Source organism: Enhydra lutris, unplaced genomic scaffold (assembly GCF_002288905.1).
Source record: "Enhydra lutris kenyoni isolate GAN:26980312 unplaced genomic scaffold, ASM228890v2 scaffoldscaffold3, whole genome shotgun sequence".
Classification (NCBI taxonomy): Eukaryota; Metazoa; Chordata; class Mammalia; order Carnivora; family Mustelidae; genus Enhydra; species Enhydra lutris.
Window position 1 is genome coordinate 63,767,903 of NW_019154087.1, and position 19,251 is coordinate 63,787,153.

At 32.6% G+C, this 19,251-nt stretch overlaps 1 protein-coding gene across 1 annotated transcript in view; it reads left to right on the forward strand.

The window, feature by feature from the left end:
- The window catches only part of LOC111153330 (LPS responsive beige-like anchor protein), a 754,899-nt gene that overhangs the window by 314,540 nt on the left and 421,108 nt on the right, over nucleotides 1–19,251 (forward strand). The window contains exon 36 of the mRNA XM_022512304.1: nucleotides 3,978–4,086. Within this exon, the coding sequence (XP_022368012.1) occupies nucleotides 3,978–4,086 (109 nt within the window). The remainder of the gene's footprint in view (nucleotides 1–3,977; nucleotides 4,087–19,251) is intronic.

The following is a 19,251-nucleotide window of genomic DNA, read 5'->3' on the forward strand; positions in this document are numbered from 1 at the left end:
TATTTCTCTGGTAACTAGTAATGTTGAGCACCTTTTCATGGATTTATTTGACTTTTGGAAATCTTTTGTGAAGTGCTTATTTGTGTACTTTGCTCGTTTTTTAAAAAAATTATTATTGTCTTTTATTTGTAAGAATTTCTTATATATTTAAGATAGTAAGTTCCTTGTTGACTGTAGGTATTCCAAATGTATTCTCCCTTCTGAAAGTTTGTCTTTTAATTCTCTTAATGGTGTCTTTCATAAGCACAGATCTTTAATTTTAAAGAAGTCCAGTTTACCAGTGTTTTTTCTTAATGTTGTATTTTGTGTTTTATTTTTTTTTTCCAAGAAATCTTTGTCATTAAAGATACTATGTGATCTTATGAAAGCTTCTAGAAGTGTTTAGGTCTTGTCTATAACCCATTTGGAATTGATTTGTTTGTTACGGGTTGAAATAGAAGTCAAGGTTAATTTTGTTCATATGATTAATCTAGTACCAGTTATTGAAAAATCCCATCTTCTTCCTCCTTAATGCAAAAGTGCCTTTATCTTAAATCTGGTGAGCATATATGTGTGAGTCTGTTTCTGGATATTCTCTTCTGATTCACTGGTTTGTTCATCTGTGTTTTCCCAGGACTACATTGTCTTGATTAATATATCATTCTAATGAGTCCTAATATTTGGTGGTATTAGTCCTCTGTTAAGATTATGATTATTGTTATCTCTCCTCTTTTTTCCTTCTCTTTCTTCCTCCTCTTTTAAGAATGTCTCAGCTTTTCTTTGTTCTTTACATTTTCATATAACTGTTAGAATCAACTTCTCAAATTCCATAGAGAGACTTGCTAGAATGGGATTTATTATAGCTGTACATCACTTTGTGGAGAATCGATACTTTAACAATATTGAGACTTTCATTTTCATGAACAAGGTATGGTCCTTCTTTAATTCTTTTTGTATATATATAGAATTCTAGACATTTGGTTAGTTCCTACATATTTTGATGATTTTTAATGCTTTTTAAAGTAGTACTTAAAATTATTTCCACTTTTTGGGTAACTATTAAGCAGAGTGTAGTAGATTTTTCTGTATTTTGTATATCACTTGTGGTGATCTAAATCACTTCAACCTAGTGATTTCTAATTTTGGTTCTTAAAGCCAACTTTTTCTTACATTAATAAAGGTACATTAGTCTTCTTTCACTATTTTTTAAATTGTTTATCTTTTTGAAAAATGACTTTCAACATTTGTGCAACCTTACATCGAAACTGTGTTATGTTTAAACAGCACATACTTTAAAAAAATGTACCTGACAATAATTGTGTCATTACATCTGTTTACTTTCTATATTTTCCTGATGTATTTAGCCTAAAACTTACCTTCTTATTATCTGTGTCCTTTTTGCTTTCTGCATGTTTTTTGTGTTTCTTTCTTCTTTTTCCCTTTCTTTTAAGCTAAATGATTTTCTTATTCAGTTTTTTTTTCTATTAGTGTATTGGTCATACGTTATTTTAGATGTCTTTTGTGGTTGCCTAGGGATTGAAACATGAATATTAGAATTGTTAACATCTTAAATAAATTGGTTCTTTCACTAGTTCATGGATATGAAAGAACATTACAACACTGATTCCTTTTAATTTCTCTTGCTTTGACTGCTGTTGTATATTTTAACATTATGATATTTTTGAATTTTAGAAGTCATTATTATAATTGTTACATTCATTATTCTTTTAGATTTACCCATGTTGACTTTTCTTTTGTTTTCTATCTCCCTTGTGTTAAATCAATCTGATATTATTTTCCTTGTCTGAAAAACTCCCTTTAATTTGGGTTGTCTATTGACAATTTCTCTGTTTTGTTTCTCATTGAATGTGTTTATTTTGCTTTTGCCTGAGAGGAAAAATTTTTCCTCTATCCTCTTAGGTTCTTATTTGGGGGTCTGTGAATCATCCTGACAAAATTGCCAAGAGAAATGATTTTTTTTTTTTTTTTAATTCATGGATATTTAAGAGAAGTCATAGAAAAACGTGACTCAAGAAAGACCTTAAATTTTGAGGCTTATGCCATCTTAATAAGTGAGGGTGAAGAGAGAAGGGCATTGAGGGAAAAACAAATGACTTTAAGGAAAGATAAATGGACCCTTAGGAGAATAGATGGGAGATAAGATAGTTTTGAGACAGTGTGCCTTTAGGCAATTTCTTCTCCAGGTACTGACTTCTAAGTCTCTAGATAATAGGCATATTTCTTTCTTGGTTGTGAAACTTCAGTGGAGAGGACTTGTGACGGATGAATTCTTTTGGGAGACTGTGCTTCTAGGCAGACAATGGGAGTTCAGAAAAAAGACTCTTCACAGTGGTATATTTTGGATACTTACTTACACTTTTATTTTTAAAAGATATTTTGGGGTATAGAATTCTTAGCTGCTATTTTTGTTTAGCAGTTGATAGAGATTATTGCATTCTTACCGGGCTACCTCTTATTCTTATTCTTAATCTTATTCTTGCTCTTTTGAAGGCATGTAGGTACCCTTACCTCTTCCACTTTCTCCCTCCCTCTGGCTTTTATGATTATTTTCCTTTGGCAGTTTTATTATGACTAGACTATGTATGCTATTCTTTGATCCTCCTTGGCCTTTGTAGCACTTCAACATATGGCTCAATGGCTTTCCCCCCACATTTTCAAAAAAATATTTCCCATTATCTCTTCAGATGCTGCTCCTTTTGAATTATTTGTCTTTTTTCCTTACTCCAGATATACTCATGTTAGACCTTTTTACCATGTTCCATATATCTGTTTTTTTGGGTCAGATTTTCATCATTTTTCTTACCCTGTGGTTCTGTTTAGTTGTTATTGATTTATTCTTCAGTTAAGTACTTCTTTATTTGAGTTTAATAAGCTGGTAAGTCCATTCTTAATTTCATTTTTGTTTTGTTCATTACTTTAACAGTTTCCAATCTCTACTGGAATTCTTTTTCTTAGAATCTGTTGTCATGAACTGGTAACTACATTTTTTTTCAATGTTAAGGTATGAAACTTTACTGTCTTGATTGTCTTGAGTTGTCTTCTATTTGGTTTTCATTCCTTTCTTATCTCTTTTTATTCCTATTAATTGGTGATTGACTGTTTGAAATTATATTTAAAATTACAGGAGTAAATGTTAAGTCTATAGGTGATGATACCCTCTTCTAGGGATTTCCTTTTGATTTCTGATGACCAGTTAGTCTGAGTGTTGATTATGTTAATTTAGGACTGAGATGATTCAAGCCTGGAGTTTTCAAAATCTTTATGAGTTTTCAAAATCTTTATAAGAGTTTGCCTTTCTCCTGTGTTGGTATATCTATTTCTTTTCTCTTTACCTTGTGAGATTTTGAAATTTTTGTTTAGCTTTTTGGCTCCCTAATAACTAAGTACAGATCACTATAATGTTAATTGTGTCTGTTTTAAGTGTCTATGACGACTGGTCTATGCTGTTTCCTAGGGTATACTTGGGTTCCTTCTGTAAGCCTGGATAATCTACTAGGTTCCGTATACCTTGACAGCTTATAACATTCAATTTTTGTCTCCCTAGCTCTGTAAGACTAACTCTGTTTTGCTTTTCTATTTCCACATCTGAAAAGTAAATGTTTCAATAAAAAAGTCATGCTGAATGTCATCTGTGTGCTTTCTTCTCTAGGATCTTGGCTCCTTAAATCGTGGCTGCCTTGTAAACTCTCCAGTTCCTTAAAAAAAGATTAAAACACAAATTTAATCCAGCAGTTTTAGTTTCTTCAGGTAGCTAGTTGGATGAAAGCTAATCTGCTATTGCCAGAAGGATAACTTTTTGCTATTATAATCTTTAGTTATTTAGCGTGAAATAATGGTACTTCATTGGGTATGGTGATAGGAGAGTAAACATCCTTTCCTTCCCCAAATAATAAGATACATTGACTCTGAGCATTGATTAATCATATATGTTGTGTGTGTATACATTTATTTATTTGACAGTATTCATCTCTTTGTAGGTTGCTTAGCCAAACAATGAAGGATCATCTAGTAAGAGTAGCAAATGAAGCTGAATTTATCCTGAGCAGGCAACGAGCAGAGGATATTCACAGACATGCAGAATTTGAGGTAGGTTAAACATATGGTTGGTGTGAGGAAGTTGCCATTTTTAATGGTAATTGTGGGAAACTGCATGGGTAAAATAGTTTAGGCAAACATATATCATCAAAAAATTAAATACTAATTTTTGAGAGTTATGGGAGAATCTGGGAAGATAGTACAGGTTTCTGTAGCCCTCTCTTCTCAACTCCTTTTTATCTACAAGTTGCTCATGGTAGCTTCTGTGTTTGGTTGACCTGATCTTAACCATGTAAGTGGGTTTGGCTCTGGTAGTTTTCATTTAATGTGAGTTAGTGAAGAACTTCTGCCCTCCCTGGGCAAGGCAGAGCTAGTTAACCAGAAGTGACAACCAAGCAGAAATGAAAATTGCTTTAGTAGAGAAAATATCTTCCAGGTTCTAGGGAAAAGCTGAAACTCAGAGGCATGAAGTTTCTTAACCTTTGAGGTTTGAGACCATGCTATTTGTAGCTGAGGAAATGAGGGAGAATACAGCTTTCTTTTTGAGTCCTCACAGGGGGAACAAGTGACAGACCCATCATGGGACCACTGCTTGTCTTGGCAGTTGTGCATGAACATGTGTAACGAACGTGAAATCACAGAGGAAATTAATGGTGTGATGGGTATATAAATTACCAAAATTCACACCTAAAGTGAAGTAGAAAATTTGACAAGAACATTTGCTAAGAATTAGAAAAGAAAAAATTAAAAAGGACCTTCTGGGTTCTTTAGAAAATGTTAAAAACGGATAATTCAAATGTTGCTGATATTCTCTGGTACCTTAAAAAAGATGCACTCCCAGGATTTTATACAACTGTCACAACATGAAACTCTAGAGGAGCAGTTTCATTTAAGAATATGGATGCAAAATTCTAACTAAAACTTGAACCAACAATTTAACAACACGATGAAAGAATTTTATAGTGTGTCCACTTAGAATTTACTCATGGAATCCAAAGATGGTTTAATGTTAAGATGTTTACCTATAAAATAAATTATCATCAACAAATTAAAAATAGAAAAATCATGTGAAGGTATCAATAAATATAGAAAGAAGCATATGATAAATTTTAGCAGGCAGCCCTACTGTATATAACAATTTGAATATGATAAAGACTTATTAAACATCATTTTCAATAATGAAAGCCATTTTTATTAAAATCAGGAAAAGTGATCCCCACTATCACCGTTATATAACATTTTCTGATGTTTTTATAAATGTAAGATATAGTTAATGTAAATGATACAAAAGAAAAAATAATAATAATTCCAGATTGCTAATGCTATAGGAAAAGTTGAGAGATTCTTGAAGATTTTTCTACCAGAATTAATAGGGACTTCGGTAAAATTATTGGATATAAGATGTTGTACATAAACAATGAATCATGGAACACTGCATCAAAAATGAATGATGTATTTTATGTGACTAGCATAGCACAATTCAAAAAAAGAAAAATATGCAAAAAAATAATATATGTTTGATGAATAGCAAGCAATAGTCACTAAGAATGGAAATCATTAATACAATCTGTTTGTAGTTAAGACAAAAATACTATTTTGGGTCAAATTCTATAAGAATGCACAGATACTATTTGGAACAAAACTATAAAAGCTTAATACAAAACAAAATATAAGCTACTGGAAAATCATTCTATGCTGGGTTGTATATGTTGCTCTGTGTGTGTGTATGTGTGAGGGGAACAGACAGAATCACTCTTTTATTTTGAAATAAATTGATACTTAAAAGTCGTAAGAATGATATAAGAACTCTTGTTCACCCCTCTTCTAGATTCTATGATTCTTAAAGTTTTATTACTTTACTTTTTAAAGTTTTTTTATTTTTTATTAATTATTTTTATTAACATATAATGCATTATTTACCCCAGGGGTACAGGTCTGTGAATCGTCAGGCTTACCCATTTCATAGCACTCATATCACTTACCCTCCCCAATGTCCATATATTACTTTACTCTTCTCCCTCTTTTTTGTTCTTTTGAATTTGAGCAAGCTAGCTGAAGTCATAGTGATCTTCTATTTTTAATTTCTTCAGTGAAAATTTCCTATGCCTGTTCTGTTTTAATTCTGCACAGTTCTGTATATTCTACAGAGTTGTTAAATGAGAAAATTAATGTTGGTTATAACCAATAAAGTGGTTATTATTTAATCTACAGACTTATTCATGTTTTCTGCATAATGTCCTTTATAGTCAAAATGAGATAATTTTAATGTCACAAAAATGTCAGTTTTTCTCACATGCATAAATTCAGTGCAATATCCATTACTATACCATTCATTAGAAAAACAGTGGAGTAATTTGACACTTAAATATTCATTTCAAAATGTCCAGATATTAAATACTTCCAAATTATATATTCAGATAACCAAATATCCAGATAAAATGGGAAAATAAATGCTTTTATACAGCCGTGAGATTTATGAAAAGAGAATATTGAAGATGTACTTGCCTTTCCAGATATTCAGTACTAATTAATGCTATAAAAGATAGCATATACAAAAAAAAAATCCTCCCTATAGAATAAGGAAAAAGACATGAAAGATGACACAGTATATATTTTAGGAAAATATTTGGAAAGCTATAAAAATGGAACTAAGGCATTTGAGGGAAATTTCTAACCAAGACAGGCACTTAGAAACTGTAAAAGTAAATAGCTGTTACTATACATAACATTAACCTGAGGAAAGATATCAACAATATGTAAAGATATAATGGAGTGTGGAAAGACTATTAAATTAATATGTTCACTATGTTAATAATTTTTATGAAATGATGAGCAAAAAATAACCCAAAGACATACTCAGAGGATTTGAATAGGAATTTCACTGAAGAATGTAAGTAACCAGTAACATATAAAATGATACTCAAAAACACAAATATTAAAGGAAATGCAAATTTCAGAAATCATGATCTTTCACTTCTCTGTTCTCATATTGGGATAAAGTAGAGTGATAAGTAAATAGGGTGATGTACTGCTGAAGGAGATAGGGGAGATGGACAGTGATTTTTTTTAGATGTATAGTAGAAATGTACATTTTAAGTGTTAAAATAAGGCATTATGGCCATATGTATTTTGATAATTATATAGACGCACACAAATACTCATTTACCCAATATTCCTATTTTGTCAATTTATCTTTTGGAAATAAAAAGTGCTAGTATATAAGGATATACAAAGAAGGCTCTTTATTACACATTGTTTGTAAACTCTAACAGATAAAACTGAGGAAAAACAGAAGGAAAAGTCTCTGTGACAAAGAAGAAAACAAAACAAAACAACCCAGTAGTTTCTCAAAGAGTAGGAGGTTGGTCAATTATGAAAAAATTATGTGGTCAGTGGCTAATTTTTTTAAATAAGAGCTTTATTCATGTCAATCTTGAAAAATTTCATATTTCAATTTGCAGCCTATTATGAAAGCTGAGGACATTAGTCCTCTCATATTTTTTTCTTCACTTACCAGTTTTAAAAGTTATACTTTAATTTTGATATTGTCTCAATGTACAACATTCATGTTTTACAGTCACAATTCCTTTTATTTCTTTTTAAGATTTTATTTATTTATTTGACAGAGATTACAAGTAGGCAGAGAGGCAGACAGAGAGAGAGGAGGAAGCAGGCTCCTTGCCGAGCAGAGAGCCCGATTCGGGGCTCAATCCCTGGACCCTGAGATCATGACCTGAGGCTTTAACCCACTGAGCCACCCAGGTGCCCCTACAGTCACAATTCTGGTAGTACTTGAGTGATTGAAAATATTTAAAAGGAATCAGTACACCCTTTTATTAGTCATAGTTTATTAAATCTAGGCTTCTTTATTTTTTAATTTATTTACTTTTAAAGATTTAATTTATTTATTTGACACAGAGAGAGAGAAAGAGTGCAAACAATACAGGGGGAGTGGCAGGCAGAGGGAGAAGCAGGCTCCCCCTGAGCAGAGCACTTGATGTAGAACCGGATTCCAGGATCCTGTGATCTTGACCTGAACTGAAGGCAGACGCTTAACAGACTGAGCCACCAAGGGGCCCCTGGGCTCCTTCTTTAGATTCAATTCATATTTGGCTAGGTTTCATCATTTTTTCCCCCTACAAGGGTTCATGTGTGCTGGACACTGAACATTTTTTCATGTTTAAGAACATTTGCCTTCTCTCTTTATATTTGAATGACATCCTGATGAGTTTACTGTTCTTGGCTAACACATGCAATCCTTTAGAATTTTGTAGACATTCCTTCTTTGTCTTCTGGCTTTAAATGTTCTTTCAGAGAAATTTGAGGCCAGTCTGATATTAGCCCTCAATCGATTATTTGCTTCTATTCTGTCTGAGATTTCTTTATTTGCCCATGAAGTTCATCTCCGTAACGGCAGTATGGTACAGTATTGAACATCATTTATCAAATTTTCCTGGAACATGGTCTTCTGTTATTATCTGCAAATTCACGTTTTTCTTTCAGGTCTTGGAGTTAAATTTTGAAATATATTTTTTAAGGTTTTTTAAAATTTATTTATTTGAAAGAGAGTAGAGCTAGCAAGAGATAACATGAGTCAGGGGAAGGGGCAGAGAGAGAGGGGGAGAAGTGGACTCCCCACTGAGCAGGGCATCTGGTGTGGGGCTTGATCCCAGGACCCTGAGATCATGACCTGAGCAGAAGGCAGATGCTTAACAACTGAGCCAGGGCATCCCTGAAATATCTTTTCAATTTTATTTTCTTCTTCTTTAGTTAACAACACACTCTATGTCAGATACATCTTTTTGTCTTTCATATCTATCAGTTATTTCTTGTTGTACCTTCTTTGATCTCTAGCCATCAGCAATTAAATTTTTAGTGTTTCATTTTGTTTGTAATGCCCGATGTTTGTAGTTTATTAGTCTCTAATTTTTTTTTTTTTTAAGATTTCATTTATTTACTTGACAGAGCCAGAGGGAATGGCAGAGAGAGTGGGAGAAGCAGGCTCCCTGCTGAACAGGGAGGCTGATGCCGGGCTCCATCCCAGGCCCCTGAGATCATGACCTGAGCTGAAGGCAGACTTAACCATCTGAGCCACCCAGGTGCCCCCAAAATGAAAATACTCTTAAGAATAGAAAGAAAAGAACAAAGGAATAAGCAAAAGATGTTCAGCATTGTCCACATCTTCAGACAAAATAACTTCCAATTTCAAAGCTTTTTTATAGATCCAGCTATGATATGCTCAATAATAAAATAGAATTCGTCCTTGCAACAATATAAAGACTGGCTAATACCTCTCTCTGTTTTATTTTTATCATTTTTTTAAGATTTTGTTTATTTATTTGACAGACAGAGATCACAAGTAGGCAGAGAGGCAGAGAGAGAGGGGGAAGCAGGCTCCCTGCTGAGCGGAGAGCCCACGGGGGCTCCATCCCAGGACCCTGGGATCATGACCTGAGCCCATGGCAGAAGCTTTAAACCACTGAGCCACCCAGGTACCCTCTCTATTTTATTCTACCACACAAGTGGGCAACCATGATAGGGAGAGAGTTTTTTTTTTTTTCTTTCCCCTAATGATTATGTTTTGTTCTTTATTTAGGTCTTTAACTTTTTTCTTTATTTTATTCACTTATTTTAACTTTTTTTTTTTTTTTTTTTTTTGGTATTTAAGTTACATTTTTGTTCGGTTGTTCATTAGAAGAAGGTAATCATAGGGCATTTCTTTTTTTTGTCACATTCTCTTAGGATTCATTGTCATTTATATAGAATCTTTCAGTTTTATATAAAAATTTTATTATTAGGTCATTTTTAATGTATTCATTGATTGGTGATATATTTTTGCATCACTACTACCATGCTCTTACTTTTCATTTTGTTCATTCTTAGAATGTTTTGTCCAGATAATCTGTTGGTTTAGACAAACAGACTATCTTAATCACTTCTTCCTTTCTCTCCAGTGTCGGTAAAGCTAATTTTTTCCCTTTTTGAATTACAGTTTGATGTTTGCAATTTGATATTTGCCCAATATTGTACAGCTTATCGTGAAGAGAGGGAGAGAGATCTTTGAAATAGATGAGGAGGCTTTCTTAGCACACCTAAGGTTTGCTTTCTTTTGTAGGATTTTAAGTATCTTCTGCCAGGTTTGTTCCATTTTATTAGAAGCTATGGACAGTTCTCATCAGGGAAAAATGTGCTTAGGTTTTGAATCATAATCCATCATTTCAGAAAATAATCTCGAGTCTACTTCTGCCCTGGGAAATTAGTCTTATATTTTTGCCTCCTTGCTTCATCAGTTTTTGCACTGTAGATTTTTCTAGCATCTTCAATTAGAAGCTGCAAGGAATAGTGATACATGCTCAGTTTGTTTCTCTCCGTATGTGAAAGTGTTAAGAAAAATTCTCAGAGTTTTTGTCAACTTAACAGTATTGCTTTGGGCACATGGGGCATGGTTAAGAGCTAAACTTTGCTGCACCCTTAGCTCTAATTCTAATATGTTTATTTTCTTCATGACAACCAGTTATTTAATGTTTGGTGTTTTATGTTATGTTCTTTTTGTTGCTTGGTTATTTTTATTAAATTTTTTTGTTAAAAAATATTTTTTGTTTGCAAATTTTTTAGGAATTGAAGGAAGAAAAAAGTTTTTAATTGTCATTTCTGCCTACCATTCTGTCCTGGAACTTACTCCTTAGTGTTCTTTCTAATTGATTTTGGAGAAGTTATGGTGTAACTCTGGGTTAAGATTGTAGTTCCTTCTTTTAATTCATTCTTTTAAAAAAAATTTTAGATGTAATGTTAGTGGTGTTATATATGTTCTTATGGGTATGAATGAGAGACAATGAGGAAGGAGAAAATATGGAATTGAAAAGAGGAAAAATATAAAGCACTGTGTTATGCAAGAGATTGAGGTCATTGGACCGAGACAGTGTGTGTGCATGTATGCATGCACACAGTTCAGATGAGGGATAATGGTAACAACAGTAGCTCATTATGCGTGAGTCCTTATGTTGTGTGAGGAACTTTATGGGTGCTTTGTAGGTTTTAACTAATTTAATCTTCACAGTAAAACCCTGAGGTAGAACTGTTATATCTCATTTTATAAATGAGAAAACAGCATAAAAAGGAGTTACAACTAGAATCCAGATCAAGGCAATTTATCTCTTAATCTGAAATCTATGTATTTGGCTCACATTTTATTAGATTTCTGTAGAATGTGTAAGTAGGATTTAATCTTTGTCAAATACAGCAGCTTTATTCTGAGCTAGTTTCATGCTTTATCTGGTACAGTTTTTCATTTAAATCTTTATCATCTTGCTATGAGATTTGCAATATAGTATAGTAATATTATAAAGCATGATAATAAAATACCAAAATAAAAACAAATATTTCTAAACAAATTTTATTGTTACTTAAATTTTTAATAGAGAGGATATATTTTATTTGTTCAACTGTTCCATATGAGATTCACTTTTAAGAGACCAAACGTGTTTTTTTATATACTAGTCTTTTATTTTCATAGAAAAATAATTCCCTTTGTTTATATAAAAAACCCAATTAATTGAGGCATACTCATATTTAATATATTTCTAACTATATTGCTCTGAAATCTTAAAATACTCCATATGATGCATATTTTTTCCTAGACAGCTTATATTCTAAAGGTTATCTATATTCTGCCTTGAATTCATGCTATGCAGCTTTTAATGATATATCTGAACTTTATCTACTGCTTATTACTTCCTTCTGCAAAAAAGAGATGTTGTTATGTATTTAATATACCATCTTTTGTTGTAAAATAGCTGACTTGTTTCATTTATTATCAGGGAATTGGTGACAGTGTAGATCTGAAATGCACATCTCTTTAGTTCATTACCGAATTATCATTGGAGTGTGGGATATCTTTGACATTTTCTGATTTTGATTTATGTAGATGTTCTTTATGTGTCATGACATCATTGATTAGGTGTACATCTTAACTTTTTTTCTTAATCTTACAGCTGTAAAAGGAATGTTTATTAAAAACTATCTTGTGTAAAACATTGGGCCCTGTTTTGTAAATATGGTATATATATTGAGTGTACACAGTTTACAACATTTTTTATTAAGTTTTGTCTATCAAAGTAGTTTATTTAAACTCATGACATAGCATAGCTATAAAACTTGTAATCAAGATTGTTATGTACAATTTAATTTTTAGGCAGCCGTGGAAGTTAAAATCCACTTTAATAAGAATTCTTAATATCTTTTTGGCTGATGTCCCTTTGAATTTCATGTACTGTACAGTAGACCTTACTCATTTAGCTTCAATGAAACTGCAAACTAGTGGCCAGTCAGCTTATTCAAAGCAATAAAAAACAGATTTTTTTGAGAAAAGGACCACGAAAAAACTTGATTAATTCTTAATATAGCAATCTATACATTTTTTTAGATGAAAGATTTAAATATATTTTCATATTAGTGAACAAACTATTTTTCAATAAAATAGTGAACTTTTTTTTTTTTTTGGCCAGTTAAATACTTTGAAGATTTTAAAAATTAGTAAATAGTTCTGTGGTATCACATATTTATGCCCATACCAAGGATAAAATAAATCCTTTTAATAGTCTTTTGAGGTAAATATTGTTACTATCATCACCCAGCTTTTACAGATAAGGAAACCTGAAGCACAGAGAGGTTAAGTGATTTGTTCTAGGTCATACAGCTAATATGTAGTAAAGCTAGGGTTTGAATTCATGTCAGCTACAACAAAGTTGTGACTGCTTTGCTTTGTGGCCTCTCTAACATCATCTGTTAGATGATTCATTACACATTTTCTCATTTCAGCACCACAACAGATCTGTGAAATATGTGGGTTAGATTGAGAAAATGTGATTTGGTCTTGATCACATGGCTAGGAAATTGATGATTTTGAGCCAGAGCCCAGGTCTTGTAACAGGGTAGTCTTGTGTCCCCATATCTTTGGATGATTTCATGGCATCATTGAAGTGTTTGTTGTTGAAATAATATACTATTCAACATATGCGTGACAGTTCTGAAGGAATATGAAACGTATTTAAAAATGTAATATTAGAGACTTAAACTAACAATTTAAAGGTTAATTATGGTGAGTTATCCAATTTATCTTTTTAATTTTTTTTAATCTTTGCATTTTTTTTGGATTGGTGGTCATTTTCTTTATTTGAAATAATGTTTATTTTTCTAATTATAAAAGTGATACATGTTTATTATAAGAACCTTAGAAAATAATGAAAAATATAATGAAATATTATTCATTGTGTGGTTTTAACATCTGTTTATCTCATCTGTTTTCTTTTAACTTTAACTTTAAAAATTATAGACTTTATAAGAGGTTGCAAAAGTATTCAAGCAGTCCCATATATCTGTCGTCTTTTCAAAATACACATATAATGACTTAGTTACTGAAAGTTACCATTCACCACATTATACTCCCAAGGAGATTTTAAAATATTTGACATTATCTATTGACAATTACTTTTGTTTATTCCCTATACTATTATAAATAATGTTGCCATAAACATAGGGGTATACATATCCTTTGAATTCATGATTTTTATTTATTTTTTTTTTTTGAGTAAATACCCACTAGTGGAATTACTGGATCATATGTTATTTCTATTTTTAATATTTTAAAAACCTCCATACTGTTTTCCTCAGTAGCTGTACCAATTTGTATTCACATCAACAGTGCCTGCAGGATCCTTTTTCTTCATATTCTTGTCAATACTACTTTTGTTCTTGTCTTTTTGATTTTAGCTATTCTGATAGGTGTAAGGGGATATATCATTGTGATTTTGGTTTGTGTTTTCTTGACGATTAGCAATGTTGAGCATTGTTTCATGTGTCTATTGGCTATCTGCATGTCTTCTTTGGAAAAATGTCTATTCAGATTTTCTGCCTATTTTATACTCAGATTTCTTTCTTTCTTTTTTTTAATTGAATTGAGTAAGTTCTTTATATAGTTTGGATATTAACTCCTTATTGGACATATCATTTGCAAATATCTTCTCCCTTTCAGAAGGTTGCCTTTTTTTTTTTTTTTTTAAATTGATGATTTCCATAGCCGTGTGAAAACTTACTTTGGTGTAATCCCAATAGTTTATTTTTGCTTTTGTTTCCCTTGTCTTTGGAGACATACCTAGAAAAACGTTGCCAAGACCAGTGTGAGAGAAATTATCACATGTGTTCTTTTCTGGGAGTTTTATGGTTTCAGGTTTTACTTGTAGGTCTTTAATCCATTTTGAGTTTATTTCTGTTGATGATGTAAGAGAATAGTCCAGTTTCATTCTTTTGCATGTGGCTGTCCAGTTTTCCCAATACCATTTATTGAGGAGATTGTCTTTTCCCCACTGTATATTCTTGCCTCCTTTGTCATAGATTAATTGATCCTATAGGCGTGAGTTTATTTCTGGGCTCGCTCTCCTGCTCCATAGATATGTGTGTCTCTTTGTGCCAGTACCATGCTGTTTTGATTACTACAGCTTTGTAGCATATCCGGAAATCCGGGATTGTGATACCTCCAGCTTTGCTGTTTATTGAGATTGCTTTGGCTCTTGGGGTGTTTTGTGTACCATACAAATCTTAGTATTATTTGTTCTAGTTCTGTGAAAAATGCTTTTAGTATTTTGATAAGGATTGCATTGAATTTTTAGATTGTGTTGGGTAGTACGGACATTTTAGCAGTGTGTGTTCTTCCAATCCATGAGCGTGGAATATCTTTTTCCATTGGTGTCACCTTGAATTTCTTTTATTAGATTTTTAGTTTTTGGAGCACAGGTCTTTTACCTCCTTGGTTAGTTTTATTCCTACAAGTTTTATTCTTTTTGATGGAATTGTAAATGGGATTGTTTTCTTAATTTCTCTTTCTGCTACTTTGTTATTAGTGTAGAGAAATGCTACCGATTTCTGGGTATTAATTTTGTATGCTACTGCTTCACTGAATTTACCTAGTGAATAAATCCAGTAGTTTTTTGGGGGATTCTTGAAGTTTTGTATATATAGTATCATGCCATTTGCAAAGAGTGGCAGTTTAACTTCTTCGTTACCAGTGTGCCTTTTCTTTCCTTTTGTTGTCTGGTTGCGTTGGGTAGGACTTCTAGTACTATGATGAATGAAAGTGGTGAGAGTGGACATCCTTCTTTTGTTCCTGATCTTAGAGGAAAGGCTCTCAGTTTTTCACCATTGAGTATTATGTCAGATGTGTGTTTTCCATAAATGTCCTTTATTATTTGAGTTTGTTCCCTCTGAACCCCCTTTTTTGAGAATTTTTATTGTAGGTAGATGTTGAATTTTGTCAAATGCTTTTTCTGAATCTGTTGAGATTATCATATGATTTTTATTTTTCATTTTTTAATATGCTGTTTCATGTTGATTGATTTGCCAACATTTAATCATATTTGCATCCCTAGAATATATTCCACCTGATTGTAGTGAATGATTTTTTTAAAGGTATTGTTGCATGGATTTTGCTAATATTTCATTGTGGATTTTTGCATTTATGTTCATCAGGGGTATTGGTCTGTAGTTTTCTTTTTTGGTGGTGTCTTTCGTTTTGGACTGGACTTAGAATGTATTTGGAAAATTCTCTTCCTCCTATTTTTGTAGTATTTTGAGGAGAATAGGTGTTAACTCTTCTTTAAATATTAGGTAGAATAAACCTATGAATCTGTCTGGTCTTGAACTTTTAGTTTTTGGTAGTGTGTTGATAACCTATTTAATTTTGTTACTGAGTAGATAGTCTGTTCAGATTTTTTTTTTTTAATTTCTTCTTGATTCAGTTTTGCTGTATGTTTCTAGGAATTTATTCATTTTCTCTAGGTTTTTCAAGTTGTTGCTATGTAATTTTTCATAATCTTCTTTTATAATTATTTGTATTTCTACGGTGCCAGTTATTCTCTGTCATTTCTGATTTTATTTATTTGGATCCTTTTCTTTTCTTCTTGGTGAGTTTGGCTAAAGGCTTATGAATGTAGTTTTTCCTTCAAAGAACCAACTCTGGTTTCATGAATTTTTTCTATGTTTTTTTACTTATAAGTCAGTATTTTTTTTTTTTTTTACTTATAAATGGGTATATTACTTATTTCTGTTCTGATCTATTTATTTCCTTCTTTCTATTTGCCTTGGGTTTGTTTGTATTCTAATTCCTTTAGATGTATGTTTATATTGTTAATTTGAGGGTTTTTGTTTTGTTTTGTTTTGTTTTTTTTTAGTTTTTGAGGTAGGCCTTTATCCCTATATAATGCATCTTAGAACTGCTTTCCTGTGTCCCAAGGACTTTGGATCTTGTATTTTCATTTTTACTTGTCTGCATGGATTTTTTGATATCTTATTTGACTCATTTATTGTTTAGTAACATGTTGTTTAGCATACATGTGTTCATGTTTTATCTAAATCTTTCCTGTGATTGGTTTCTAGTTTCATACTGTTGTGGTTGGAAAAGATGCATGCTATCATTTTAGTCTTAGAAAATTTATTGAGGCTCATTTTGTGATCTTCACTGGAGAATATTCCATGTGCACTTGAATGTGTATTCTGTTTTTGAATGGAATGTTATGTATCTGTCTGTTCTGTCCATCTGCTCTAATGTGTCCTTCAAAGACACTGTTTCCTTATTGATTTTCTGCCTGGATGATCTATCTATTGATGTAAGGAAGGCACTCTTGTGTTGCCACCCGTTTCTTCCTTATGTCAGGTAATACTTGCTTTATGTATTTAGGTGCTCCAATATTGGGTGCATAATTGTTATATTCTCTTGTTGGATTGATCCTTTTATCATTATGTAATGCTCTTCTTTGTGTGTTGTTACAGTGTTTTAAAGTCCATTTTTCTGATATAATAATTGGAAAGACAAAGTTTGAAAAACAATTTCTTTGACTCCTTGTTATATCATTTTCTCTCTCTTTTTTTGGTGATTTTGTGAACTTCTAGATGCTTTTCATAGGTAAAATTGTGAGGAATGTTTCCTCTTGGAAAAAGGACTGCAAAATGCAATATGCCAATTTTTTTCTCTATCCATGTAGCAAATAGGGCTTCTTATAGACAGCGACTAAGAAATCATTGATCATGGTTCTTTATACTATTGATTAGCATCACATCAACAAAATATTATGATTTTATTATATAGAACTGTGATATTAATTGTATGTTTTTTCTTTGATCACTTTTTATGCCACAATTTTTCTGTGTATTTTCATCTGATTTTCTGTATGATGTAGTATATGGTAAAAGACCTATCTTCTACTTACTAAGCAGGAATGTTTTTTGATTTTGCTGTTTTATAGTTTGGTAATGTTCTTTGAGGCTTTTTGTGTAAGGTATTTTCTCTTTTATATGTGTCTTGACCAGTAGACCTGCTATCACAGGGATATTTTTTGGCAGTAAATATTTTGCTATATTCAAGAAGTTTTTTACTACTTTTGTCTTGCCCATCACTGTAAAATGGGAAATTACAGGAAGATAGCAATTACAGTATTTTCTAAGGATGGAATATAACATACAAACATTACTCCTAAAGACAAACTTGTGAAATTTTACCTTATACTAGATTTTGATTAGAAGAATGTTTGATGGGACTTTAGACTTTGAGGGTTTTATAAACTGAAACAGTTGTGATCATTTTTCCATTTATTCCTGTAATGTAATCCCCAGCATGTTAGTGTATCTGGACTGTCCTAAGAATGTCAGAGTTCATTAATAATAATTACTGTTAATTATTGCACATTTATTATGTGTCAAGCACTGTTCTAAGCATTTTTCACACAGTAATTCATTTAATCCTCACAGTAACCCGTGAACCAGTAAGCATTATTTATTATCCCTATTTTGTACATGAAAAAGACAAAAACATTGTTAATAAATTGCCTCATGATTCCAACTCTATGCTCTAAGTTCTGCTCTTTTATTTTTTAAATTTATTAACATATAATTATTATTTGCCCCAGAGGTACAGGTCTATGAATCATCAGGATTATAAATTTCACAGCAGTCACCATAGCACATTCCCTCCCCAATGTCCATAACTCAGCCACCCTATCCTTACCCCATACCCCCCGGCAACCCTCAGTTTGTTTTTGTGAGATTAAGAGTCTCTTATGGTTGTCTCCTTCCCGATCCCATCTTGTTTCATTTTTCCCCCTCCCTTCACCCTATGATCCCACACCCTGCCTCTTGAAAATTCCGCGTATCAGAGAGATCGTATGATAATTGTCTTTCTCTGACTTATTTCGCTCAGCATTATACCCTTTAGTTCCACCCACGTCATTGCAAATGGCACAATTTCATTTCTTTTGAAGGCTGCATAGTATTCCATCGTGTGTGTGTGTGTGTGTGTGTGTGTGTGTGTGCGCGCGTGCGTGTGCGTGTGTACATACCACATCTTCTTTATCCATTCATCTGCTGATGGACATCTAGGTTCTTTCCATACTTTGGCTGTTTTAGACACTGCTGCTATAAACATTTGGGTGCATATGCCCCTTTGGATCACTACATTTGTATCTCTGGGGTAAATACTCAGTAGTGTGATTGCTGGGTCATAGGATAGCTCTATTTTCAACTTTTCGAGGAACTCCATGCTGTTTCCCAGAGTAGCTGCACCAGCTTGCATTCCCACCAACAGTGTAGGAGATTTCCCCTTTCTCCTCATCCTTCCAACATCTGTCATTTCCTGACTTGTTAATTTTAGCCATTCTGACTGGTGTGAGGTGATATCTCACTGTGTTTTTGATTTGTATTACCCTGATGCTGAGTGATGTGGAGCACTTTTTCATGTGTCTCTTGGCCATCTGGATGTCTCTTGCAGAAATGTCTGTTCATGTCTTCTGCCCATTTCTTGATTGGATTATTTGTTCTTTGGGTATTGACTTTGATAAGTTCTTTATAGATTTTGGATACTAGCCCTTTATCTGATATGTTGTTTGCAAATATCTTCTCCCATTCTGTTTGTTGTCTTTTGGTTTTGGTTTTGTTGGCTGTTTTCTTTGTCTTTCCCTTGCCTTTGGCAATATTTCTAGGAAGAAGTTGCTGCAGCTGAAGTCAAAGAGGTTGCTGCCTGTGTTCTCCTCAAGGATTTTGATGGATTGCTGCTTCACATTGAGGTTGTTCATCCATTTTGAGTCTATTTTTGTGTGTGGTGTAAGGAAATGGTCCATATTCATTCTTCTGCATGTGGCTGTCCAATTTTCCCAACACTATTTGTTGAAGAGACTG